The 27,873-nt window shown below is 33.6% G+C and overlaps 1 protein-coding gene, 1 long non-coding RNA gene and 1 other non-coding gene across 3 annotated transcripts; all 3 read left to right on the forward strand.

Moving 5' to 3' along the window:
* The first annotated feature begins 13,175 nt into the window (after positions 1 to 13,175).
* On the forward strand, positions 13,176 to 16,230 carry LOC119638987 (Hermansky-Pudlak syndrome 5 protein homolog). The gene is made up of 4 exons (XM_038036163.1): positions 13,176 to 13,449; positions 13,535 to 13,891; positions 13,949 to 14,095; positions 14,156 to 16,230. Exons 1-4 carry the CDS (start codon positions 13,357 to 13,359, stop codon positions 16,091 to 16,093), a joined length of 2,535 nt encoding a protein of 844 aa, XP_037892091.1. The 5' UTR covers positions 13,176 to 13,356; the 3' UTR covers positions 16,094 to 16,230.
* A 3,738-nt stretch (positions 16,231 to 19,968) lies between these two features.
* LOC119638967 lies at positions 19,969 to 21,653 on the forward strand. The gene is made up of 2 exons (XR_005247513.1): positions 19,969 to 20,433; positions 20,492 to 21,653. It is a non-coding gene; the product is annotated as an uncharacterized LOC119638967 (long non-coding RNA).
* A 5,340-nt stretch (positions 21,654 to 26,993) lies between these two features.
* On the forward strand, positions 26,994 to 27,082 carry LOC119639087. Its single transcript, XR_005247526.1, has one exon. It is a non-coding gene; the product is annotated as a U6atac minor spliceosomal RNA (small nuclear RNA).
* The last annotated feature ends 791 nt before the right edge of the window (positions 27,083 to 27,873 follow it).

The raw sequence follows: 27,873 nt of genomic DNA on the forward strand, positions 1-27,873 counted from the left end.
CGCTACTCTCACAAGAGCAAGCATAGATCCCGCAAAATCATACGATTCTGCCTGTACTTGCAAAAGCAAGCAAAGGTACCGCAAAATCATACGATTTTGCCTGTACTTGTAAGTAAGGAGATCAGAAAAGAACAAAATACACACATATACCGCAAGATCATGCGATTTATTAGCGGTACCACAAAATCGCATGATTTTGTCTAACGGCATGCCGTTATTCCGCCGCTTGCGGTTGATACAGACCGACAGACACCCTACCCGAGGTTTGTTCGCGGCCGTTACAGCTGTTAAAGTTGTCGCAAATAATTAATGGGGGGGAAAAACGGAGATTAAATTGTAGAGTTCTTGCTGAGAAAACGATTGCGAAGGTGGAATATAGAGCGAAAGCACTGTACATTTTATATTTAACATTATTTGTATGGCTACGGCTTGTATATTTGAGCTTAAATTTATGCGTTTGTGAGGTATATTTGATTTTATAAAAACACCTACTCCTTTTTTTGAATATGAACTTTGATCAGCATTCGTGAAGTATCCAGTATATGATTTGGGTGTAATAGGATTAAAAGAGCTTCTACAATGGGTTTCTTGAAGCGATAAAAAGGTTGGATTAAAATCACTTATGAGTGTACGGAGTTCATCAAAATTATTAATAAGTCCCTTAATTTTAAAAACTTTATTTAATTGTAATGACATGTAAGCAGAGTGGAGGGAGGGTTAAGTTGACATGTCAGCGTCTCCGTCGAGAAGGTCGCTATAGGAATTTTTCGTGAATGATATATTCTTACCAGCAGAATAATCTATACTTAGGTGATTTGGTACATTTGAAACGCAACGAGTTGGTGAATAACGAGCACGTGAATAATTTGAAATTGAAGGTTGATTAATGGATGAAAGAATGGATTCATTATCACATGTGATTTGTTGAGTAAAGGTGAGAGCTGGAGATTCTGGAGAATTTGGTATATTAGATTTTAGCATATGTGTTGTTGTTTTAATTTTTTCAATATTTGGTGTTGCTTTGGTTTTTCAATATTGTCTTTGGCGGATGATGGAACTGGTTTCGCAATATAATATTTGGTTAATGGTGGAACAGGTTTTTCATTGGAAGGAGTTGGAGGCTTATTAAGCTCGTTTTGCGAGGCAACAGCAGCGTAGGTATTACTTTTGCCAATTCCATGGGCTACAGATGGATTTCTTTCCCGGTATATGCGTCGCGGTTCGCCCATGCCACAGTAATTTTCTGTTTTGATTTTTAGTATTTCACGTATCTGTACAAAACTTGAGCATTGTTTGTCTAACGCTGAGTGTTGATCATTGCAATGTATGCAGAAACTACAGGTACAGCTTTCAGCATGTGGAGGATGACCACAGTTAGCACAAGATGCAGCACAAGATGCAGCACTAGTGCATCTTTTTGCCGTATGACCCAGGCATTGGCAATTTTTACACCTCACTGAAATAGCACATAGATTAGCTAAAGATTTGGCCTTTATGAGCTTTTCGGTTGCGCGCGGGTTCCCAGCGAGGACCAGTAAATTCCCATCGCGTAGAATCGAGATGGAGTCGATGCATGTTGTAATGCTATCTAAAGCTTTTTTTATAGCAAAAGAGCTAATTTGGGAAATTGTTATTCTAGCATCGGTTGAAGAAATAACAATATATTTTTTATCAATAGGAGTTATATCACTGATTGGCAACACCGGAAAATCGGAATTTTTACTTTTTTTTCTTTGGGGGATGTGTCACCTAATAGATGAAATCTATTCGAGTTTTTATCTGGCGGCCATTATGCCTTATTGTTGTCTATTGTTTATTATTTGTGAAATAACCACTCACTTGAAAAGGTTTGGGAAACTACTGAATAAAATGTCAGATGTTTTTAATTTTTTTTTTATGTATTTAAAGGAAAACACATACGGTATCCGCGATGAACAGTTTTCGCAATAAACACACAAAAAGTTCAATAAATTTTAATAAGTTTGAAAACTTTTCAAAACGTATAACGCAATAAAGAAATTAAATAGAAGAATAAATTGCAAAAATTTTTTCACAAAGAGAAAAATATGACTACAGCGCTTGAACGCTACTTTAATATTTAGTGTTTTAGTTCGAAATTCGCACAGGATATTTAGTTTAATGTCGCTTAAGACAACAGCTGCAGCAGAACCATATAAAGCACATCCAACTGCTACGATTTTTTTCCACCACTTATTCTCATTTAACAGTAAGTATTTCATTTTTTTCTCCCACTTATTCTCATTTAACAGAAAGTATTATGTTTTATTTCTTTACGGTTTATTCTTCATTTTGTGTGGAAGAGAAACTTACTTAAAGCTTACTTAGAATTACAATATTTATAACAATATGCATATGGAATAATAATAACAGTATAATGTATAATATATATAACACAATAATGTAATAATACCTAAAACCCCCGCACAACCTATTATTAACATTCAATACATGTTGATGCATTACGTTACAAAATTTTTTAATAGTACAATATAATAATAATATAAATAAATATCTTATTATTTGTCTTTAATTAATAATAGCTAATTCTAAAATAAATTAATTAAAGTAATTGCAAATAAAATAAATAAATAAATTTTTTTCATACATTAACATAGATCATTTAACAACATTTTAGAATAACATTTTCCACTTTAAATAATACGCTAATAACAATAAATAAATAAGAGTTCTACATAAAAATCTCAAAAAGTATTAATAACTTAATTCATATAAATACTTAAATAATCACAAAATACTTAATAAATCAATTATCACGTTTTTCCTGAATCCCAATATAATTTAGCAGTATATGTAATATATACCTCAATCAACTTTGAGATATCCTTGAACTTGGCGTCTTCCGAGTATACCTACAAACTGCTACGCGATGATTCTTTAAAAAGTGCACTAAACTAAGTTTTAATGGCAACAAATCAGTACGCATGCCAATGCAATTGTGTGGACCGGAGCCGAAAGGTAGATAATTTAAAGTATGACGAAGTTGTTTACTTTCTGCAGAGAAACGTTCAGGATCACGACATTCTGGGTTTTTCTATTACTATAATGAAAAAAAAATGCTTAGAAAACTTTTAATTGGATGATTAAATAAAATACCTGTTTTGTAACAATATTGTGAAAGAAATTTCAAATAATAAAAATAAATAAATTATTAAGAGTGTTTGTTTATATTATTGGTTTGGTTTGGCTTTGGCATTTGAATGTATTCATAAATATCCTCTACTATGAAAAATATCCCCGACATGCCAACTATTTCATAAATGTTTATATTCGTAAATATCCCAGCCAATGCAATTGTGTACATGTTTATATACATGAATAATAAAAATATAATAAAAATGTCCCAACTTTCAAATATGTAAAGAAAAACACAAGAAATTTTCTGATTTTGACTGTGTTGGCCTTTATTCTCAAAAGTTTTGTATGATAGTTTTGTCTCTGTTCTGCATACATGTTCTATATGCAAGTATATTACAGCGTGTCCCGAAAAGTTTTTTTTACACGTACTCGTTTTCTTATTTACAACCGGTCAATATTTAGTAAAATATTTCATTATATATACAAAAGATTTTTGTGCAAATCAATATATATTGATTAAATTTTATTTAAGACATCTTTTTAGATAGTTATGTATATCCGCATACGGTTGTGCCCGGTTTTTATCAATTTAAAAACAATCATTTGGTTGCGCCCCTGGCTTTTATCAATTTATAAACAACCATTTGGTTGCGCTCCGGTTTTTACCAATTCATAAACAACCATTTGGTTGTGCACAGGTTTATTTTTCTGGTCGAGACACTTTGTCAATTACGGGGACCTACAAACTGGCTTGTTGTTGCTTTTTTCTTTTGCAGTCCGTGGAATCTGCTAAGTACGGGTATGTCCCATTGTTTGTGTTTGTTTCTGTTCCTCAATCTACGAAATATTAAAATACAATCCAGAAACGGCGCACTTGCATAAATTATGATCAAATTACTTTCGCTGAGCGGAGGAATAATCTTCATTAAATTCGGCATTTCGAGAAGTATTTACGATCTTAAAATTATTATTTTCACTTCCTTAAAATCAGCGCATCTACATTTACAATACTTCGTCGTAAACCCGAAAAAGGCAAAAAAGATTGAGCTCAGAAAAATAATAACAACTCTTGACTCTTATTTTACGTTTTCTTTAGGCGAATGAAAAGACAGTTGTTTTAGAACAACAACAAAAATATTCGGCGCGAGACTTAGTATGTGGTGATTAACTTCATTCAGTGTGATTAACTTCATAATCTTGTCCAGGGTATAACTACAAGAAGGTGTCCATTTGATTTTATGCTTTTCATCTTTATATCGATAATCGATATTGAATACGAAAGTAAAGTCTCTTCCAAAACAATATTTAAATATCGCAGTGAATTGGTTGTTTGACAAATCAGATTAAAATTGCATTCCGGTAGAATCTCATGAATTTCTGTACGTAATTTTTCCAGTAATCGTGTAACGGAAGGCTCTTGTAGATGAAGATGTTTCCAAACCAGAAAAACACCTGGGCCACTAGAGAGTCGTTGAGTGATACTTCTAAGAGTAAAATTTACTTTGCTGTACATTCCTTAGGTGGACGCAGGCCCTAAATATAGACAATATATACAATGGTGTAGAGTTGGTACTTTGCGTTCGAAACGGATGCATACATCTAAGTGTCCACTTCAGTGAGATGTCATAGTAAAAAGACGGGTAACTCCATAGCAGTTAAATGTATTAACATGAATCTCGATGCAGATGCTAACAAATAGTTCCACGACAAAAATTTTCCAAGATATGTGAACACGTGGTGGAAAAAAAGAAATCTTTGCCCATCGTTTATAAACGCTCCAAGATTAGCCGCTTTGAGAATAAGCATATATTCGTTCTCATTTGTTTTGCATGTATTGTGTCGATTTATAAAATAGGTGTATATTCGTTCTCATTTGTTTTGCATGTATTGTGCCGATTTATAAAATAGGTGTATATTCGTTCTCATTTGTTATGCATGTATTGTGCCGATTTATAAAATAAGTGTATATTCGTTCTCATTTGTTATGCATGTATTGTGCCGATTTATAAAATATGCTTATCATCTATAACATAACATCTATAACAGAACATATAAACTTACTCTGTATGTTTCCCAAATGAAGATACATTTTACTATCTACTTAAAAATAAAACAAATATCGTGGACACCACAATGTGGTGGATTCATATTTTTCCCAACAATACCATCGATGTGTGCTTGGAGAATGAGTATCTTAACTATAAACTAATTAATTAATTAATTTAGAAAAATTAATTAATTGATTTTTTCTTAACAAAAGGTGCAAGGTAAATATTAACCTATTCACTTTTTCATAGCTAAAGCATCGGGCTTTAAAGATTCTAATGGTGATGGGTGTTTCGGGCTCAGCCGAATATGGCGTTCTTGGTTGTTAAAGAAACAACATTGAACTTACTTTAAAAATTTTAAAAGTTGCTAAAAATAAAATTCTTTTACTTGAAGTAAAGTCTACTCATCACGAAAATCTGAAAGTGTTTAGAGTATTCAGCAAATTGATGCAGAAAATTAGATCAAAGAGATTAACAACGTTGCATATTGCCAGCCGAGTAATTCATAACAACCTTCTGTTTTTATTGTAACTACCGAGTTGTGTATACTCATTGCTTAGTAAATATAGCAGTACAACACAAAATGTCACTCCTGATATCAGCGTGGAAGAAAGATGAAATTAATTCGAACTAAAAATAATCGAAAATTTAATCTACATTCAGCTGAATCAAAGATAAAAAATGTACTTATTTTTATGAGTTTGAAAGTTTTCCAGCTTTCACTGAAACCTGGTTTAAGCCTGATTTACACTTATCGGTACCTCTTCATAATTTATTCCAAATTTTCAGAATGGATCGATTAGATGGCACTGGTGGTGGCGTTTTAATTGCCATATCTGATGCAGTCCCGTCCTATTCATTTGAATTTCCTACTCCTCCTGACCTTATATTTATGGCCATTTGACCGAAAATTGCCAATAAATAGTTGCTCCTATATTTCCTCGAATACGAATATCTTTATTTATAAGAAACATGCTACCCTCAATTGTGATGTGATGTGGCTGAAAAGGCTAAGCCTACTGATTTAGTTGTAGCGTTTGGGGACGTCAATTTGCCAAAACTCATTTGGTGGTATAGTGATAGTGGCTGGTCCCCACTTAAACATCTGGTAGAGTTATAACGTTTTTCAATTAAGTATTTGATCCTAATTTACTTCAATGCAACCGTACTCTGAACATTACAGGCATGATGGTCCACTGAATCATTCCAATGTGTCAGATCAAACTTCCTCAAATAAACATTATGATTTTAATAAAATAATAGTTTACTGCTTACATCTCATCTTTCACATATTATGCTCGATTTTTCTGTTAAGACCATTGAAACCCTTCTATCATCGTTCTTTAGTTAGTTAAACCTAGCTATTTTCGCATCCGCTTCGACCAAGCTAGTGCCCACCATGGTTTAACAAGAGTATTAAATATTACAAAAATAGAAAAAATAAACTTTTCCAAAATTTATGAAAAATAATTTAGCTTATGACTATTTCGCCTATTCTTCTGCAAGGTATCAATTTAACTGCAAGGTTATTCCAGAAACTTTCAGTTGATAAAGTCCTCATTGTTTGTCAATCCTAAATATTTTTTTAAGTTTGCTAAGTTTAAAAGGAAAATCTTCTTATGTCTTTCGCATGTTTCTTGATATAGTTTCGAGTCCTCTGATAATATTGAAACTTTATTATTATTATTATTATTATTATTATAAATTTAGCCAGAGAATAAATTCTAAGACTAAGGTTTTAAAGAGCTAGCATCTAAGGCTTTCGGCTTTATTAAAAACTCTACCGCACTTGAGATTTGAACCCACGACAATTGACTTGAAAGTCGAGACTCTTGCCTACTCGGTCACTCAGGCGGACATATTGAAAACTTTAAATTGCTTTTCTGAATACTTCTTGCGAAATTTTTCAACTTCTGATTCCGATTTAAGTGTCTATTTCTAACTTGGTGATTTCTGAAACCGACGTTTTACGTGGGTTGAGTTGGCCTTTGGTTTCTGTTATCCTTACCACCACGGAAGAAACGCAGATTTATTAGTATCTCCTTCTTAATAAAGTTAATAAGCAGTGCAATATATTATTCTTATTCTTAGATTATTCTCATATCACATTATTTGATGAGATAAGCTTTAATGTCCCTAATCGTCTCTCTGAGCACTTGTCAATGTAAATACAATTATGACGTGTATAATCCGTTCAGACTTGTTTGCAGAAACCTAAATGATGTCAATTAATCAAAATATCGGGCTCTCTGTTATCCGATGCTAAACTTTTGCATGTTTGCAAGGACTTAGGGACTCACTTGCAAGTTGCATCTGTACTGATTGTGGGTCTGCTCATGTGCAAGTTTCTTTTTCATTTGCTTCTTTTTATATACTTTGTACTAGTTTTTAATAATAATTGTATAAGATTTAGGAATTAATTGAATTCAGCTGTTAAAATTAATTTAGCTGAGTGTCATGCTGAGTAAGTAAATAAATAAACAAATAGTAATAAACACTATTATTGACTTATCTTTTATTTTATTATGTCTATTTCATTCTTAAATAAAGTCAAAAAGAAAAATCTAAATACGCTTTAGTTTCGACGTTTGCATCAATGTGATAATAACAATCCATTTGAATCGATTAAGAAAACGGAAGTTTGTCTTTCGATGTGTTTATTTTATATCGTTGACGCTCTCTTGTTTTCCCCCGATCATACATTGTGTTTGCTTTTGCTCTTATGTCCAGATTAGCGTAACATCTGGTTTCGTTCTTCATAAATAAATAGAAAATGTTAACATAAAAGTGACTTCGGATGCTTTTAAAGAATGAAATTTATTATTATTATATTTTTCTAGACTAATGAAATAAATTCTTAGAGTAAATAGAAAGCTTTCAGCACTAGCATAGGCTATCATCTTTGTCGCAGGAAAGAGAATTAGCTATTGACCCTGCTACTTTCAATATAGTAATGTATTGTATTAATATTGCATTCTGTTGTTGATTTCAGGAGATTTATTTATTTATTTATTTTAATTCTACTTATACATGAAACTCAACTACTCAACTCGAGTTCAATTGGCACTTAAAGCAAAACTTATATTAAATTAATAATAAAACTTAGTATAAGTGCAATAAAATAAATAAGAAGGAAAAAAAAGAAAAAAAGCGTGTACACAACCAGCATAGAGCCACACTTACAACCGGTGCAGGACCAAATTTCAAATGAACCCCTAAGCCATCGCAAACATGCATAAGCCTGGCAACCGATAATACTTAACAACAATTCATTTTCCAATCGTGACGACTTTTAAGGATAAAAGCTAGTTTAAGCAATACATCGCGCGTATTAAGCAATGTTGCTTTAATGGACTTTAAAGATTCCAAAAACGAGAATAAGTGATAGACGTCAGTTAGGTTCTTGCAAACTACTCTGAGCGGATTAAACAGCTCATAATTATATTTACATTGGCTAAGCTTAACCAAGACAAAGTATCTAGAGAAGCGGTTAGGGACATTAAAGCTTATTTCACCAAGTAATCAAGGCGAGTCAATCGCACCATTTATTACTTTGATTACAAAGCAAACGCCAAGAACAAACCTATGTTTCTCACGAGGCGGTAAGGACAGCAGAAGCAACCTATTTTCATAGGGAGGAAGAGAGGCAATCGGATCCCAATCCAAATTTCTAAGAGCAAACAGCAAGAATTGTTTTTGAACAGATTCAATTGAATCTACATAGCACCTATATGAAGGAGACCACACAATAGACGCTTACTCGAGTATGGGTCTAACCAAACACATATACAGCCTTTTCGTAATGTAGGGATCATCAAGCTCTTTGGACCACCTTTTTATAAAACCAAGCGCGGACCTAGCTTTGCTTATCGAGAGCTTAATATGCAAGTTGAAATGTAACCTATGGTCAAATTGAACGCCTAAATCCGTGATCGAATCGACGTCCTCCAACTTATACGAATCTATGAAATACTGAGTAATGAATGACTTTCTTCTTGGGAAAGAAAGCTTCTTACATTTACTCAGATTTAGTTTCGAAGATTCAAAGAGCACCATGCAACAAAATTATCTAAGCCACCTTGAAGCTGATGTGATTGCGAGTCAACAGAGAAGGAGGAAATCAGTCTGGAATTAACCATCGGTGGGAGATCGTTAACGTATAAATTAAATAAAATGGGACCTAAGTGACTTCCTTGAGGTACGCCAGACATAACGGGGAATTCATCCGAGGTGATGAAGTTAAACAAAACTCTGAAGGATCTATTGTGCAGATAAGGGCTTATCCATTTCACTAAGTAGAAAGGGAAGCCAGAGGCTTGGAGTTTAAAGATAAGTAAGTTATGGTTAACCATATCAAATGCTTTGCTTAAATCAGTGTATATCATATCTGTGCGAGAGCCACTAGAAAAAGCCTTGAAAACATGACAAGTAAACCCTAAAAATTTAGTGACTGTAGATCGCCCTTTCCAAAGGCCAAATGCTGAGTCACAATACGCTCAAATAACTTAGGCAAGACACTCAACTTGGCTATGTTTCTGTAGTTCTCAACAAATTGTCTACTTCTACTCTTGTGGATAGGAATAAGGAAACTACTCTTCCAACACGAAGGGAAAACACCTAAATTCAAGGACAGGTTAAAATTCTTTGAGATCACACCACATAACTCGACAGCGCAAGATTTAAGTACACATGATGGAATTCCACCAGGTCCTGGCGCACAACAATATTTTAGAGAACTCAACCCATTAAATATGTCATCTTCCGAAATTACCAAGTTAGGAATTGAGACAGAGTTAGTTATAGGATAAGGGTAGTTTGCTGATAAAAAGAAATTAGCAATCGAAAAGTTTCGTCGGAAATACTCAGCAAAGAGATTTGCGCTTTCAAAATCATCCGAGGAATCAGAGCCATTAAAAGAAACATGAGAGGGATATGTGGATATTTTTCTTTTAGAGTTAATAAATTTAAAAAAGAATTTAGGATTAGCAAACAGAGAGGATTTAATGAACTGAAGGTATCTGCAGTAATAATGGTGGTTGAGGGAGTTAAATCTATGCCTCGCCACCGAGTAAGCGGAATAGTCGAGCGCAGAGCCACTTTTCGAATATTTTTTGAATAGCGAGTTTTTTCTATTCTTGTGATATTTAATTGTCTTATTATACCACGGGGGACACCTGCTTCGAGGTCGACACTGCTTGATCGGAACAGATGCAGCAATAGCTAGATTTAATGTATTGTAAAACGATGACAATAAGCTTTGAATACTACCGGTTGAGAAATCAAGCGTCAGATTTGAAAGACGATGTTTTAGTAACACAATATTGATTTTATGAAAATCATAACATTTATTTAAAAAAGTGTGATTTGGCACATTAAGGCATTTCAACGAACCATCATTCGTATGATGAAAGGAAATGCATAATGATAAGGATCCTCTGGTAAACTAAAAGGTGGACAATGATTTACGTTAATCTCAGAAAAATTGGCAAAGCAGAGATCAAGCTATCTACCATTACAATTCGGGATATGGTTATATTGAAGCAAATTATGATCAAACAATTCACTAAAGAACACAACAGCCCTATCAGATGTTGAAGTAGGAACCAAACAGCCAGAATTATCACTGTTACACCAAGTGACTTGAGGCAAGTTGAAGTCACCCAATGCAACGACCAAATCGGTGGGTCTAGACAGCTTGGCCACTTCACAAATGAGGGCAGAGTGTTTCTTGTAAATGGAGATATCAGAATTTGGGGGAGTATAATGGCAGGTTATAAATAGATGTTTATTAGGCATTTTCGCACGAATGGCGATAAATTCAACGTCAGGAGAAGTGGGAAATTCAATTATATTGAACGGGACTGACGCAGATATGGCAATTAATACACCACCACCAATGCGATTCACTCGATCCTTTCTGAAGACTTGGAAAGAATTATGAAAAAGTTCTGACGAACGAAGATCGGGTTGTGGCCAAGTTCCGGTGAGATGTTTTTCATACGCGGTTAATTAATTAATAATGAGCAAATTTATTTGTGCGTGTGCATCGTGACAACATTCGAAGAGAATAGAATGGAACAAGAACTCAAACGTAGAATGTTCCTGCACTTCTAAGCATTTACGTCAGAACGTGTGGTAAAACTTTTGAAGATGTACCTACACAATTTCCAAAGATTCTTCTAATACAAATTCACTTACTCGTATCAATGAGTAAATTGCACGTAACACTGAAGGGTTGCTTATATATTTAGAGACCGTAGGTTTGCGACGGCCGCCTTGTCTAACTTGAAGGTGAAATGAAACTGATGCTTGAAATTGAAATTGTCCTTATTGTCCTGGTTGACACTTAATAAATATTTGCATATTATATAGAAAACCACTCCGCTTTTTATCGCTTTTTATCATACTGTTCCTTTCTCTGGGTTTGTTTTTAAGGAGTTGGGTTGACATTTAACTCATTCGTTAAAAAAAGGTCTCAATCATAATATCGTCACGACAGCAAAAGTGTTAACCGTTGTTTATTATTATATAGACATATGAGAGAACGCCGCAATAGACAACGTTTGAGAAAAGCTGTTACTTATGTGTTAATCGTATACTTTATCCACCCTGTTCCTTCTACTTATAATGATTGATTTCGCACTTGTCTTTTTTTATAAAAATTCAAATTTTACTTCCGCGATTTTTTTATTTTCGTTCTGAAATATTTTGCTTGCATTTAGCTATTGTTGTGCTTCATCAATTTCGTTGTTTATAAGCTAAAGTAATAGGCAAGATGTAGCAAAACAAGTAAAAAAATTTAATTCGACAAGACCGCTCCCTAAATACCTTACACTTGCTTCGCGCAATACAATGATACATGATAAGCCTTACATAGGGCGATGTCCAATAAGTCGATATAGTTGATCCAAATTTGGTGTAGCAAATATTTATGCCAAATTATCTATTATAGATTTAGCCATGACAAAATCTTAAATCTTTTGCTACAAAACTGTATATTTGGTAAGAACCGTTGACATGCGTTGACATGCTTGGCCCAAATTTGATGCTATTAAGTTTTATCTCAAACTACTCTTATGCACCTTTTATAAAAGGTTTCAGTCTTCGGTCAAAACACGTGGAGGAGCCAAATTTCTTCAAAATATCTCAAAAATTACGTTAAAACACAATAAAATGTGGATAGACGTTAGAGGGAGAGAAAAATTTAGGACGATTTATGCAACGATTTTAATTTGGTGGGCATAGTAAAAGGTGCATCACAAAATTTCTAATAATTGCTTTGATGCCTATTAAAATTAGTGCTACATTAGCACCATAATATGCGCATTTACGTTTGTTTCTCCCTTCGAATTATGAATTTTATATGCACGAATGTAGAATTATTTTAGTATTTGTAATTATAGTTATAATTATAATTATTTTTATAATTACAGAAATATAAATATATTAGAGAATATATATATATAATCGACTTCTTTCCTCGAATGTCACGATTCAGCTGCCGCTGCCCCGCAAAAGTCTTGCTCAAACGAGGCAGGCAGTAACAGCTACATCTTCGTTCTTCATGATATTGAATAAATGCTTCATATCTTCTTACAAATACATTTGAAACTTTGTGATTTTAATATATTACACATTAGCCATTGTTCGTGAAACGTTAGAGTATATTTGAAAAGCATTTTACGATAATAATAAAGCGGAAAATTATGATATAAATCGGTTGAATAAATACGATCGAATATGATAAGAAATGCGTTTAGCAAAATCAGCCGAACTTATCCGCAGTATGTCAGTATCGATCAACTATTAAGTGGTTATTCCATTAAAATTTAGAATTGCTTATGCTTTGTCAATACCACGAATTGATGTATGTATTGTGAATGCGATATCGATTGCATATATAAATTTCAGGATGATAAATAATGTCTTATTAATGTTTAGCTATTTAGCAAAAAAACGTTATTTGCGTTAAACAAAATTTCCGCTTTAACAACACTGGTTTTTCATTGTCGATTTAGTTGAGCACGGCGTGTCATTTACTTTCGGCGGTGTCATTTACTTTCGGGTGTGAGATGAATCCAATTATATTTTAAAATAAAACTTCAATGAAAATCCTGTCGAAAGTATTTATTATCTCATCTGCAATTTCTATTAAATTAATGTGTGTGTATTCTACTTGAAAATATTTTAAATGAAAACCATGTTGGATTTATATTGTTTAACGAATTTTATTGATTATTCTCTGGCCGTTCACCAACCACTGAAGCACAGCAATCGCATCAAGGTAAACAGAACAGAACGCATTTAACGCAAATGGGTCGTAACATATCAAGTAACACTTTTCCTTTCTTCATATATTCTTACTGTAGTACACTTGTTTCGATATATCTGATAATTATATTGTGTTGGGAGCTACGTCGGGTTCTTTATATTTGTTCAATCGTCAGGGTAAATTTTTACTACTCATACCTAGTAAACATGGCGTGGTGAATCATCTGTCTATATCAGCTAATGAAAAGTACATAGCATTTTCAACGACACGTTCCGTGGTGTGTGTATATACTGTGAATTTGTCAGCTCAGGCGACACCTCAGGTGATATTTACGAATTTATGCAGTGACCACTCCGTGCAAGTGACCTGCTTGCACTGGACCCAAGATGAGAAGCAATTCTATTACGGCGATTGCAAAGGTCAAGTTAACCTAGTTTTGTTGTCTACATTTATGGTAGGTTAATTGGCTTATGACTTGCTATATAACGTCCAATTAACGTATTGAAAATAGGGTACCAGCTTACTAAATATGTCCATACATCCTATACTCTTCCTGGAAGCTCCAATCGTACAAATAGACGATTTCGAATCCCTACTTTTAGTATCTAATAGTTCAAAATGTATACTGTGCAATACGGAATATGAGGAATATAAACAGGTATTTTATTGTTGCAATTTGCCAATGGTATCTATTTAAAGTCATATTTTATTGTTTCAGATTGGGAATAAGCCACGCGATGGTATGTATGGTGCTTGCTTTTTTATTTCTTCAAATGAGGCTCAACAACCATCGCGTATCTATTGTGCACGCCCCAGTTCACGCATATGGGAAGTTGATTTTGAAGGAGAAGTTTTGCGTACCCATCAGTTCAAATTAGCTTTAGCCTGTCCGCCCACAAAAATCCATAAATCGCAAGACGGAGACAATGACAATTTGGGTTCTGATAACGATCCCAACGACGAGATGTTAGACTACCAACCGCAAGCTTTAAATTTTGCAAAGCTTCTTAAGTTTACACAAGACTTTTTGTTAGCACATACAGAGCTAGGTATTTACATTTTCGACGTACGCAATTCGTCAGTTGTATTGTGGTGCAATCAATTTGAGCGAATTGTCGATTGTCGAGCAGCATATGGAGAAATTTGGGTATTTACGCAAACAGGTACCCTCTACTCTATGCAAATGCACTCCCTGCAGAATCATGCGTGTTGTTTAGTGCGTCAAGAAAAATTGCTCGAGTGCGCTTGGATTATGCGTAGAAATGTAAGATATTTTGCCGATAAAGCCCGTGAAGATTTCGAGTTGGGTTTGCTTAACGAAGTCAAAAACTTTTTGATGGAACGTCATCAATATGAGTTGCTTAATGATCTCTCCGTAATATTTGATGCTATTGCACAATGTGAGGGTAATGGTGACAATAATAGTTCTGGCGGTAGTTCTGGTACGGCGGAACGCAGCTCTAGTTTAGCCACCGGCTATCAATTACCCAGACCGCAATCGAAGGAAAATTCACCGCAAGGTGTATACGTTCTAGAAAACTCATTTTGTGATAATCTTAAACCGCCGAAAGGTGAAAAGCATTTTAAGGATGCTTTACTTACCGTAACGGGAAAATTTGGTAAAAATATAATTAAATATAAATTTAATATATTCCAAGAGGAGCAACAGAAGCTGGTACAAGATCTGATACCAGCACATGAAAGATCCTTGCCTTTTAAAGATATTAAAGCTCTATACGAGAATGATGATGAAATTGTCTGCCGTTCTCGGAAGTCATCTTCCGTTCACAACACTTCACAGAAATTGAAAGTGGCTACGACGAGTCAACACATTACTGCCGAAGAAAAAACAATTTACAATCTGTATTTGATCTGTAAAAGCTCAAAATTCAGCAACACCAATTTTGTGGAACGTTATCGCACTTTATTTGACGAATATACTGCGCCAGAGTTAATACGTTTGCTGGAGAAACTAACACAAGTGATGATTGATCACGGCGATGACCCGGAGCAAGCGCAGCGACACTGCTATGAAATGTACTTTCAGTATCTTAACCCGGAGTTGATATGGGAAATGGACAACGCCTCCAGGGACTACATAACTGAAGGATTCATGTTGTTAAACGCTTGCGACGACATAGTGCGTTGTGACAATTGCATGTTTCCATTGAGATTTGATAACTCATGTTCATTTCATGAGTTAGGATCAGTGCTGTTGCGCTACTACTGGTCACGCAATGAACAAATCAAATGCTTTGACGTATTGACTCGTGTACCAGCATTATTTGATATACTCGCCCGACTCTATTTAGCCGAATGTAATATGGAAAAAGTGTTACCGATAGTATTAAACTATGGTCAACCGGAGCTTCTAATAGATTTGGGCAAGAACTTTTCCATTGTTTCGTGGTCTCGGTGCTTTGAACAATTTGTTGAATTGCAACAGGGTAGGCTAACGTGTGTTAACTGTGAATGTCTAACGAACGTGGAAAATGTTAATCGTCATTTCTTCTATACGTGGAATTGTTTTTTGGGCATTTTAATTGAGCATATGCAGGCACAGGATTTGTTGGCGTTAATTTTCAAATGGTCAAATTATATACCCAATGATGCCATAGATCGTGAATTCTACTCACGTTGCCTGTTAAAGGGCTGACTAAGAGATCGTTAAAGAAAGGAGGTAACTAGTCCATAGAAAGTATAATTAACACACTGAAATCTCAGTTTTTAAGTAAACAAAGTATTAAACATTTTATTTAAATAAGTTTAATGTAAATTTAGATGCAAATATTCTTGTGTGAAATGAAATTTATTCCTCATTTTATTCAAATACACCTAAACATTCCTTTAATTGTTATAAAAAAAGTTAAAACAGCAAGCATTTATTTTGTTAAAAAAAAAATAATATTTTGGTTTTCGAAATAAAGTTATACAAAAGTAATAAAAAATATGCCGGCTGGTCTATCTGGCGCCTTAGATTTGATTGCGTACATCGTTCCCTTTATGCAAAAAAAAAAAAATAAAAAAAAATAGAATCCAGCTCGGTTTGGCGAAGTGATCGAATATTCCTTTCCTCGGTTAGCAAATTTCTGATTTAAAATTTGTCTCTTGCTTTTACGAGTTGCCGTAAGAGTCTTCTTGTATGGATTATGGGTCATTTATCTTTTTCAAATCAATCTAGCTTGTAACAGATTTCCTATGACGACATTTTTTGAAATATTCCACAACCCTAACATTTTTTTGTGCAGTTTTTGTAGGCTCTATCCGCTTCAATTGAGGCAATAATTTCTGAAAAATAGGTATGTTTAAACGTTCGGAAAGCTGTTAAATTCTTGTTTTAAAGAGTCAAACGTAAATGCTAAACATATTTAAACCTGTTTATATCTACGTTATTAAGTGTAGTTAACGAGCAGAAACGTGATATGTATGAGTTTTTACGTTTATTTTCTAATTAAAGCGTTAAATTGTCAAGACTTTAGTTTGAAACTTTAAACTTTAAATTTCGGTTTATTAAAATTCTTGTGCCATGTTTGAAACTCAAATTAACAGTTACCAGCATTTACAAATATGAAGTAGCTTATATAAATGACTTTCAATTCTGGTTCTATCTACGAGATGCTGGAGTACACTTACTATGCGATAATAGGGGCATATCAATTTGTGTTCGCTATCTTCTACTATAAAGTATCGAATAAACGTTAAACTGTCCAACAACTAGTGTAATTTCTTGCCTAGCTTAACTGTTGTATTTCATATAAATATTTTCTATTTTGTTTCTTCACATTTACATTATGACCTTTGTTTATGAAACTGCTATCATTAGTTATAATGAGGAAATGTCCTTCTTTCCCTTTTACCATATTATTTATTTACCTTTAAAAATAAAATCTCAAGTATATTATTTTCTAAACAAACATGTTTTTTTACAAATTGTGTTATATGAGAATAAATATATATGTAATGAGTAACAAAATCGTCTTTCTTTCAAATTTTTGATATCTACTGTAGGAAAATGCGTAGGCGCTTGTTTTTCTTGATTTTTTTTTTGTCAATCGAGTGAGTTCTGATTCGAGTTGGTAGCGATTAATAAATAAAATGAATAAACAAAACGAAAAAAAAGAAAAATTTTTTATTTTTACAATTTTGGAATAAAAATCTTATACATTGCTGTTAGTAAATTTTTGCACAAAAAGATTTTCAAATGAATTCATATCAATTAATAATAAATAGAAAACAATTGAAAAATTTGTTAAAAACGTTACGGACGGGTTTTAAACTGTTGAGAGATACCAAACTGTTGCGGATACCACAAATTCCTGTACGACTGCGTGGATCTGCGCAGCAGAACTCAAGAATTGCAAAGATTCAGTGATTTTTTCCAGAACCACTCCAAGCCATAAAGAACAACGAAAAATCTTCTGTATCTCCTATCGCATTTGAAACATAGACTCCCAATAGACTGCAACACATGTTCAAGTCCTTCAAAATGATTGGTCACATCACACACAAAGATTGGTAATTTAAAAGTTATTGTTTAGTTTTTTTCACAAATGTACATTCGGCGAGTTTTTAGATGGGCGAGTTAAATGTTATTGTTAATTAAATATATTATTTTGGCAATATGTTAATTAGTATTAATTTATAGTCCATATTATCTAATATAATCATTAAATATATGTTTTGTAATTTATTATTCATGTTATTCATTCTAATTATAAATGTTTTATAACTAATTTGCTTTGAATGTTACTGTCTGGCGAAGTAAGTTTACACATTACACTACACTTCCACTTGCATCACATAAAATTATAAAAATTCTGTAGGGCAAATTTCTCTTGTGAACCCCCCAATTTCGGCGAGCTAGTCAGATTCTGTTTAGAGCCCTTTAAGTATGTTACACTACCACCTTTATTTTAGAAAGGCTAAAAAAAAAAATTACTCCTCATTTCTGGGGAATACTTATGGAAATCGTTACTACATATCTATTGCAGTTTAGGGAAAATGACCAAAAAACCCTGACTGAAGACGCGTTTTCAGATTATATTGTGCTGTAGGTGTGCCGTCTGAACGATTCCGTTCATTCCTAACATCAACCTGCATGCAAGAACTTCGAATGTTGTTGCCAAATATGAAATCGATATTTATTTGTACGGCCATGTTTCCTGCATCTCTTACGAAGACGACAGCTGAACTTGTTTAAATCGTTTTAGAAATAAATTCTGAACAACTATAGTTACGTATATATATAGTCTGAGACTTCCTTCTGGAGGTTGTGAATGCTTTGATAAAATGAATACACACCCTCTCCTTCGATGGCGGATGTACAAATTATAGTCAAGAGAGAAGCAAGGAATTTTAAATACGTTGATAAAACCAAATATATCCATTCATTTAAGTACAATATTTTTTACCGGTGTAAATACACATACACAGCTATAAATGAAAATGCAAGCGCATATTTTTTTCCTCAATTCTTTGTCTGGAGCACAATCCAGTCCACACGTCCTTCAAGAGATCCTTAAGAGTTTTTATAATCTTGTAGGTATTATATTAATTTTTCGATGAATTTTCTATTACTATGTAAATTAATGGACGTATCGTGGGGTAGCGGATTTTGCGCAAACACTACACGTTCCAATGACGAATGGCACTAAAGGAAAACACTTATCTGAATCGAAAAGTTTAAGTGCAAAATACAAAGCCGGGTTTATATCAGGTGTATGTCACAGTGATGTTCTCTCAAGCGCGCCAATATCTAAAGAACATGTTATATTGATTAATGGTAGATTTTCTCCTTTTACTGTTTTTCTTATTTGAATTTAATACATTTTTCAATGCTTTCCGGGCTTCTTAAAAGGGAAACATTTTCTGTCAAAATATGACTTATCTGTGGATTGTCGATGTGTTCGTTTTTATATTTTGAACATTTAAAATAATATGAATTGTAAACAAACTAAAAACTGAATCCATCGCCCGATATTTCAACTTGGCAATGCTGTTTAATCATTTATTTTCATTCTGTAGGTTGGCAAATTTATAATTGTAATAAAAAAATTGTACGTTAACAAAATGTGAAAGTGTTTCTTTAAATGACATTCTTATGTCCTATCGGATCGTAATATCCAGTGAGGTAAACATTCCAAAATTTTTAGGAAGCCTTGTAATGATATAAGGAAATTATATCAAATAGATGGCGACAAAATTGCTCGAGGGCGGGCAGTTTTGCTGGGGCAACATAATGCTGAAATTAATTCCAGTCCATCATTCCCAAACATATCCTCATACGGGAACCCTTTACCGCGATGCCGCAAAGATGATTTTAAACCTCAAGTACGGATAAATCTGCGTACAGTTATATTCTTAGCTGGCATGAAGGTGTAATCGCGCATAAAAAATTTAAAATCAATTTGTAGAACGTTTGTCTACCAAGCCCTTCAACTAACGTTTTTATTTCACATGTTCACAACCCTCGTTTGGAGGCGCAAAACGACGGTATGGTCCGCGGTTCGAATAGCCACGAGGAGGACGGTTGAATGTAAGTTTTAATGAATAAAGAGCATGTGTGGCGCGTATTGATTCTACTCACGTAAACGTAAAATCTCCTAATGAAAACGGGGAAAATTCAAGCTGTTATTTAGTATAAATCATATAGATTGCCTAGAAATCTTCAACTTCGACTGTAGCCATTATATTTTGATCTTCATACAACGTTTCATCTAGCGGCCATGTCCGAAGTACAAGACAACCATTTCTGTAGCAATTGAAGCTTTTTCCAACTTGATATCATGTAATTCCGTTATCTCTTTTGCTAATGTACTTATATCCAATTTACCTCCTTCAGTATAATTTCGTGATGATACGATGTATTGCCGTCATGTCTTCAAAAACTTTCGTGACGAGGAATCCTCTCTTTTTGGAGGTGGCAATGTTCGTCCTTACTTCCCGGACAAGAACCCTTATGTTTCCTCCTTTCACTATTTTTTTTCCTGACAATAAGTTCAGAGTTTACTTTTAAACACATAAAAATATTCGAATAATTTTTTCTTTTTTTTAGATGTTGGGTTAAGATGGACGAAGCCAATTATTGGCAAGAAATATTTATAAAAAGCAAAAAGACTGCGGCCATATGTTAAGATCGTTGAGCTGTTCAAAGTGATGTGAGAAAAGTGTTGTGGACTTTGTCTGAAAAAAGTATGATTTATAGAAATACCGTGACTTAAAAAGATAAACTCGCTTTTCTCATAAAGCAACTTAGTTCTCCGAGGTGTCGCACTTTTTTCGCTAAAGAGATCGAGAAAGCCCCCATATAATTTGAAAACGCCAGAGGAACTTTTAACACTATTAAGTCTGTGATATCTGAAAATTAGATATATTATAAGCCTCACAAACATCACATGGTACAGTAGGAATCATATTAAAATGTACTTTATCATAACCGTGGCCACTTATGACTCTATAAAGAATGTTGGTTTCCTAGGAATTAAAGCCAGCCCCTTATAGGTTAAATGCGGGATTTATTTTATAGAAAAGGCGATTGGATTTGGCGCCCGCAATCCCTTTAATTCATCATTTAGTTGCTGGAAGAATCGCCCCTATTGCTTCATTGGGAGTATATTTTTTTATTGAACGAAAATGTACCATCAAATTGAGCCTTCCTTGAAAACGAGTTTTTCATTTACAAAAAAGTCCCAGCTATCAGGTGTCCAAACAAGGTGACAGTCATACACATGAGATTCATATGATGTTCTGTTCGTAACAAATACATACTGATTATTTGCATATCATTTATTTATTAGAAGCAGAGATGGCTTACCATCAGAAAAAACGATACATTTTTTGTGGCCTTCCATTGTAGCTACATTAACGGCATGTCTGATGGCAAGCAATTCAATAAAAGTCGAGAAAGTCTCTCCGTGATTCCGATTTTGTACGCTTTTTTAAATATACGCTTCACTGCCGGGAAGTTAGATCCCTTATGTCTAGCGGAAACGTCAGTTGCACATATATCATAGATGTTGTTGTAATAAAGAAAAAGATTTTCTTGACAAAAGAACCTCGTATTCTTCCTCTATAGATCCTCATTGCCTCTTAGTAGAGATCGGTTCAAGGATGTTCTGAAAGACACTATATTTTTTAGTAACAAAATTCCAGAGACGGATTGAATTTATCTCGTCAAAAATATGACGGAGTTCTTGATAACAAAGATGTAGCTGAAAGAGACAGTATCACTGAGAGACATTACTTGCTGGAAAAAGGAAACATTCATTATTTTCACCTTAATAAATTCCTCAGCGCTACGAAGAGGAGCTCTTTCGGAGAAGGGTGATTCACCTGATATGGCACTGAGGATATGTTGAGGAGATGAGGGGGTCAGCCCAGTACGAAGTTTCAACAGTCTATTTCCGAATGTTTGTATACGTTTCTCAATATAATTATGTAAAATGTGCAATTGAATTTGCATTTTAGACCTGACGAATGCTTTGTATATTGTCAAAGCTTTTTTGACTTGATTGTTAGCCATTAGTTTGATGATATTGCACCCATGTCGACAGTCTTTGAAGGTTTTCTCATAATGTTCACGAAGAGTTCGGCTGTCATATAAAATTCTGGCTAGAAATCGAAGAGAATTCACCTTCAGTTCCTTTGATAAAGAGCCTAATTTCGCGTTTAGAACCTTTGGCAAAATAAGCAGTATTTGTTTTACTGGGGTTTAAATACAAATTAAGATCGGCGCATGCACCGAAAAAAAGATTAGCTTTTATCGAGAGATTATTCACAGCCACCGAAAAAGGTGAATCCGCAAATACAATCAGGAAATCACAAAGATCATGCAAAGTATAGATTGAAGAGCGTGAGGCTTAAGCAACTGTCTTGTGGAATACCACGGTATACTTCAACTATGTCTGTACCCACTACTAACACACGCCTAGTTAAAAAATTTAGTATCCACAGACGTATTTGAAGAGGAAACGGTTTTTTTAAACTAGCTGCGAGAAAAGATAGTTCATTAAAGTACGTATTCGTCGAACTGGAATAGTATTCACAGTTTTCAAAAAATCCATTGGACTCTCCTTAACAATGACATTTATAATCGTAATGAATGCATGGATTAGCGAAATGGGTCTAAAGTTGTTTAAATCGTTTAAGTCTTTACCTGCTTTAGGAATAGGAACAACAAATCCAAGTGAGCAGACCAGCAGTTATTAATTGCATGCATCAGAACAATCAAGCCCTCAAAATATCATATTTAACTCTACCGTAACCTGTAGCGGTGGCTCTTTTTGTGCAGTGTACAACATTCATTCACGTCAGGAGAACGTTGTGTTGTTAAGACTAGTGAAAGGAATTGAAGGTTTTGCAATTTGATTGACACTTGGAATGCAGCTCTTGAGGATATCTATGTATCTTTTATTATCATGCTCGTTCCATTCAGCGCAATCATTTAATTTTTCACTAAAATGTATATAATTCCAGAAATCACATGAGTGACCATTCCTCCACAAGCCTTTAATCATGACAGCCTTTCTAAGTGCCGATCTCCATTCCTTCAGTACTTTCATATATTCATTGAAATTGTGTGGATAAATGTTTTTACTAATTTTTTCCTTACAGCTTTATATTTACGAAAGAGTATTGACAGGGAATAGTTCCACTAAGATTTAAATGTGAAATACTCAATATCAGAAAAATTGGTACTAACGGACTTCACGTTGTATTGAAAAATGTTTTGAATGAATAATAAGTTAGATGAAAGGTCAACTTTAGACAGACGATCCATAAAGAATTTGGGTCCAATGAAATTTTCAGAACTTACGCAATTTGTAATAAAATGGGAGAGTATTAACTTTTGCCAATTGAGAGTATTCCAGATGAATAACAAAACAGTTGAATTAGAGAAAGTTAGATCCAATACACTACTCACCGTACGACCACTTTGATTACAATAAAGGGTAGGATTACCATTATTTAAAACTTTAACCTTGCTGGCACTGATGGCATTTACGAGGATCTTGCCTTGTTGAAATCTTCAGCTAGAATCACATTTTGTTCATCATCAAGTTACATAATCTTCAAATCTCATCGCGAAAAGTTTGTGCACACTACTAGATGGAAAGTAAAATAATGCTATGAAAAGATTCGGTTTAAGACAGAATTGAAGGGAATAAGTCTGCATTTGATACCTTTCTTAACTTCAAAAAAATTGACATCTTTCAGAAAAAGTTCACGTCAGGTGCAGAAAACGATATTATTCGAGTTCAAGTAAAAAACCAAAAATTATAAGTAAGCCGAACACTCTGGATATTATGTTGCAAAAAAGAGATCATAATTTAAATAAAAAGGCATATCAGAGGATTTGCTCGAGGAACTAGGTACATGATCACAGCGAAAATTAGCAAAATACGAAATTTTTTCTTTAAATTCATTAATGGGTCATCGGCGGGATAAACCGTCTAATCGCAGAGATTAATCTTTCCAATTCAGAAAAACACAAATCATTGGCAATTGAGATCTTGCTACAGACGGTTTCGGAGAAGGCTCTGAAATAATAGATTTCCTTTCAACAACAGCAACATATTTTTTTCGTTAGAATTTTATTTACATCCTCATTGTCATTCTCTGAAGAAATTGTAGACGAGCTCGTCAATGAAGGGAAGCCGTCATACGAATTATCGTGAAGATATTTAAAATAATTGGAAGAATAATTTTGTCTCACTTCTGTATAAGATAACTTTTTAATGGCTATTACCTTATTGAGGTCTAATTCCCTCTTTTCGGGAAAGATTTACTTATTGCATTGTGCCCATTTAAACCACCAGACAGGCACCTAATCATTTCGCATTTGTCAGCGCATTAAGAGCTTTTTATAATTAAGGCAACTGCTCTCCTTCGCCTTACAAAATTTAGAAATATTACTGTATCTACTATACTTAAAACATCGTTTTACGATGGGAATGAAGTAATCAACCGGGAGGTTACAAAAATTTAACTTGATCGACTTAGCGAGGAATTCCCCTTTACAACTAATTTTTATACTGGTCGTCGGTAAAAATTCATCTTTGCTGTTAGCAAAAAAGTAAAACTTTCTAATGTATATTTTTTTACAAAGTATGCAAATGAAATAAGCATAGTTTTTCACTTCAACAAGAAATCAATAAAAAATTATATCAATTATTATTACTTTTTACTTTAGCTTATTTTTCTTCAAAGTGAAATAAGCGAACTTTTTTATTTTCCCCTTTTGTCACTAATACAGAAAATACACGTCACAAAAAATTTTCAGCTGCCGTTTGTTAAAAAATGTCGTGTTTTTTCAAGTGCTGATTGTGAACTAAAAAAATTGAAATAAAAATGAATTCATAAACCACATCTTTCATTCCGCATTTTTCATAACTACATAAACTAAGAGTAAAGGAGCACATGTTTTTTGCCTACGATTGACATGATTGCTTTTACCCATGAACCAAAAAATTATTTATGAGGCGTTAACGTTGGGGCACTTATTATTTGTCCTTTTGTTAGCTAGCAAAAGCAAAACCATAACAACCTAAATAAAAATAAAGTTATGTAAAATGTTTCATAAAATGAGATGAAGTGAAATAATTTCGTAAAATTCATATGATTTCACAGTTTCGTTCGTTAGGAAAGCTTTGCATATCTGAGTTTGTCTATAGGGAGTATAATAATGTCTTAAAAAGATATGTGAATCAATGCTAGTTTTCTATCATATAAATAAGAGCTTATTTTTTAATTTTCACAACACATCTGAAAGCGGATTTATTCTTCACATTTTTTATTTCGTTACAATCCAATGTGAAAGCGCAGAAGATGCGCCGGCAGCGTCAATTTCATTTTTATAAGAAAGTTGCTTTTGTTATGCACCGATGATGATTATGTATCGCCAATAGATGTAACAACAAATGCAACAAATATATATTTTACTCTCTTTTTCTGAGACAAGTCCATCTTTGCTATTTTAATGCACATATGGCGAGTAGCTATTTCTATGAAAACCCGTCAATTTGATGGGTTGCAGCCGTAAAAATGAAGATAAGAAGCCGAAATTTGTCACAAACATTCTTTGATCAAATAAGAATACGAAGTTAAGACGAAATTAAAACAATCTCCCAAAATAACGAGAGTTTTTTAAAATTTTGGTCTATAATTATCGGTTTTAGCGGTTGTGCGCTGAAATAAAGAATTAACAAAAATGAGAAGATGGTGGGTAGGATCCACGGGCAGAGGTTTTGCAAGAAGATGCAAAAAAAATCGTATGGTATTAGACTTTAAAAGAGAGTTTTGCGTTTTTATTATTGCTGTAAAAGCAAAAAAAAAAAATAAATAAATAAAATAAACTGTACCGATTAAACTGAAAAAAATATCAAATATATAAAAATAAACGTTAATTAACTGAAAAGTAGCGACGATAAAGCTCGTAATAGAGGTAGTGTACCAAACGCAAGATGTAAGTGATAAACGCTTCCCGGACTTTTGGAACAAAGCGGCGAGACGAAAAGGGTGAGCACTATTTCCAAAGAAGTGGCCATGTTCGGCAAGTGCAATACAAAAAATTTACAAGCAGTTGTATTCAACTTCTACAGTGTTCAGCAGAAAAGCGTAAAGTGAAGTCGAGTTCGTTGAAAGACCGTCTTGCTAAAGATTAAAAAAGAAACATAGCTTAGTTTTCTAATAGCGATAAATGAAAGTTGTAACGTTGGCGTAGCTAGCTACTGCGGGTTTCTCTACGTACATTTTTACTTTTGTTGTTTGCGAAGAGGGCAACAAATCATGAAATAGCGGAAAACCGCTAGCGTGCCATCATTTTACAAAAAAAAATATAAGCAAATCTATGTATTGTTAACAACTAACGAACGGTTTGAGCACCAAAGAGCAAGAAGTAATCACAATAAATATGATAGAAAAATTAGTGTGAACACAAACAATCATTTTGTAATTAGTTGGTAATGAAGCAAGGATTTTAAAAAAATGTTGGGACTTGGTACCATTATTAACTGTTCTATTATTTGAAGATTGCTCTTCAATATAATACACTTTAATCATAAATTGAAAGCCCGTGTAGTGTAAAGTAAAATAATGTAATATGGAATATAAAATTAAGTAAACAGCTTCTTTATTTAAAATAAGTGGTTTTTAGTTCTTCTTCTTGCTTTATTTGTTAGCTTACATTCAAATTTCCCACATAGGCTAGTAAGAAGTAGAACAATTTTTCGAAATGCGCGATTTCATTGCTTTCGGGATGGTCCTTCAACTTTGCTGACCCTTTGTGGCAATTGATAAAACATATGGTTTTGTAAGCACTGTGTATTGTACAAACAAATAAAACAAAAACAAGAAAACGTAAGAGAGAAAAAAGGAATGAAGAAAAAATGAATATAGTTTATTTTAAATCGATTTTTTGATTTATTTTTATTTTGTAGTATTATTATTATTATTATTATTTTAATTTTAGACTAATGAAATGAATTCTTAGACTAAAAAAAGACATTGATCACTAGCAACACAGGCTATCGGCTCTAATTAAAAAAAAAAAAAAAAAAATGTAATATTGAAAGGAGAGCAAGTTAGCACTCCCCTAGACAAGGATTGAATCACATAAAAGTATTTTGTAGTAATTTAAGTTTTCTTTATGTTATTCGATTTGAAATTTCGGTTATACTTGATATTACTTTACAAAGTGTTAAAACCAAGTAACAAATGCAATTTGTTTTGAATTTAAAACAGGGCTTCCGAGCCAAAATGCTTACGTCCTAAACACAATGGATAGGTTACTCCGTTTTTCAGGTTGATAAGTTTCACAATATAAGTAAACACAATGCGAAGGCCTGGTACCAATGTTATTTTGTAAGAAATAACAAACAAATACAAATTAATGTAAATGGAAGCGAAAAGATATGCTTTGCGAACAAAACTAAAGAACATAAATGTAAACCATAAATATATCAAAGATAACGATACAAAAAATTAATGTAAGAGAAAATTACATGTTTGATTGATTGTTGAACTAAAAAATGAAGAGAATGAGTGTAAAAGAAATAGCACAGTGACGGACCCCACTGACGCAGTTTCAAAAGTATTCGTTTCACAGATTGGTTTCTAATATTTCGTCGTTTACTTTAAAAGAAAAAAGATTTTGCAAATACGAACGGAGAACTAGATTGGAAGCAGCAGGAAAGTTCTCTTTCAATTTAAAAAGACACACTGGATAACAAAACCAATTAAGAGACTGCCTCATTTCCAAGAACCCTACTGAAGAGGACTGTTTGTTTTCAAACGCGTTGCTTGCTGCCTTAACGATTCGATGACATTGTTCAGGCGTACCCCGATTATGGCGAAATCCAAACTGATGTTCAGGCACTGCATTATTATCATTCAATATTGGCTGTAATCCTCATTGCAGCAATTTTTCAAAAAGGTGGA

Source organism: Glossina fuscipes, unplaced genomic scaffold (genome assembly GCF_014805625.2).
Source record: "Glossina fuscipes isolate IAEA_lab_2018 unplaced genomic scaffold, Yale_Gfus_2 111, whole genome shotgun sequence".
NCBI classification, from domain to species: Eukaryota; Metazoa; Arthropoda; class Insecta; order Diptera; family Glossinidae; genus Glossina; species Glossina fuscipes.

Bases quoted from the DNA above. Each gene is read 5' to 3' on its own strand.
- LOC119638987 (XM_038036163.1), top strand. From the start codon at position 13,357: ATGAAAACCATGTTGGATTTATATTGTTTAACGAATTTTATTGATTAT. The intron at 13,450-13,534 runs GTAAACAGAACA...TTCTTACTGTAG, and splicing joins AGCACAGCAATCGCATCAAG to TACACTTGTTTCGATATATC. The intron at 13,892-13,948 runs GTAGGTTAATTG...TATTGAAAATAG, and splicing joins TTTTGTTGTCTACATTTATG to GGTACCAGCTTACTAAATAT.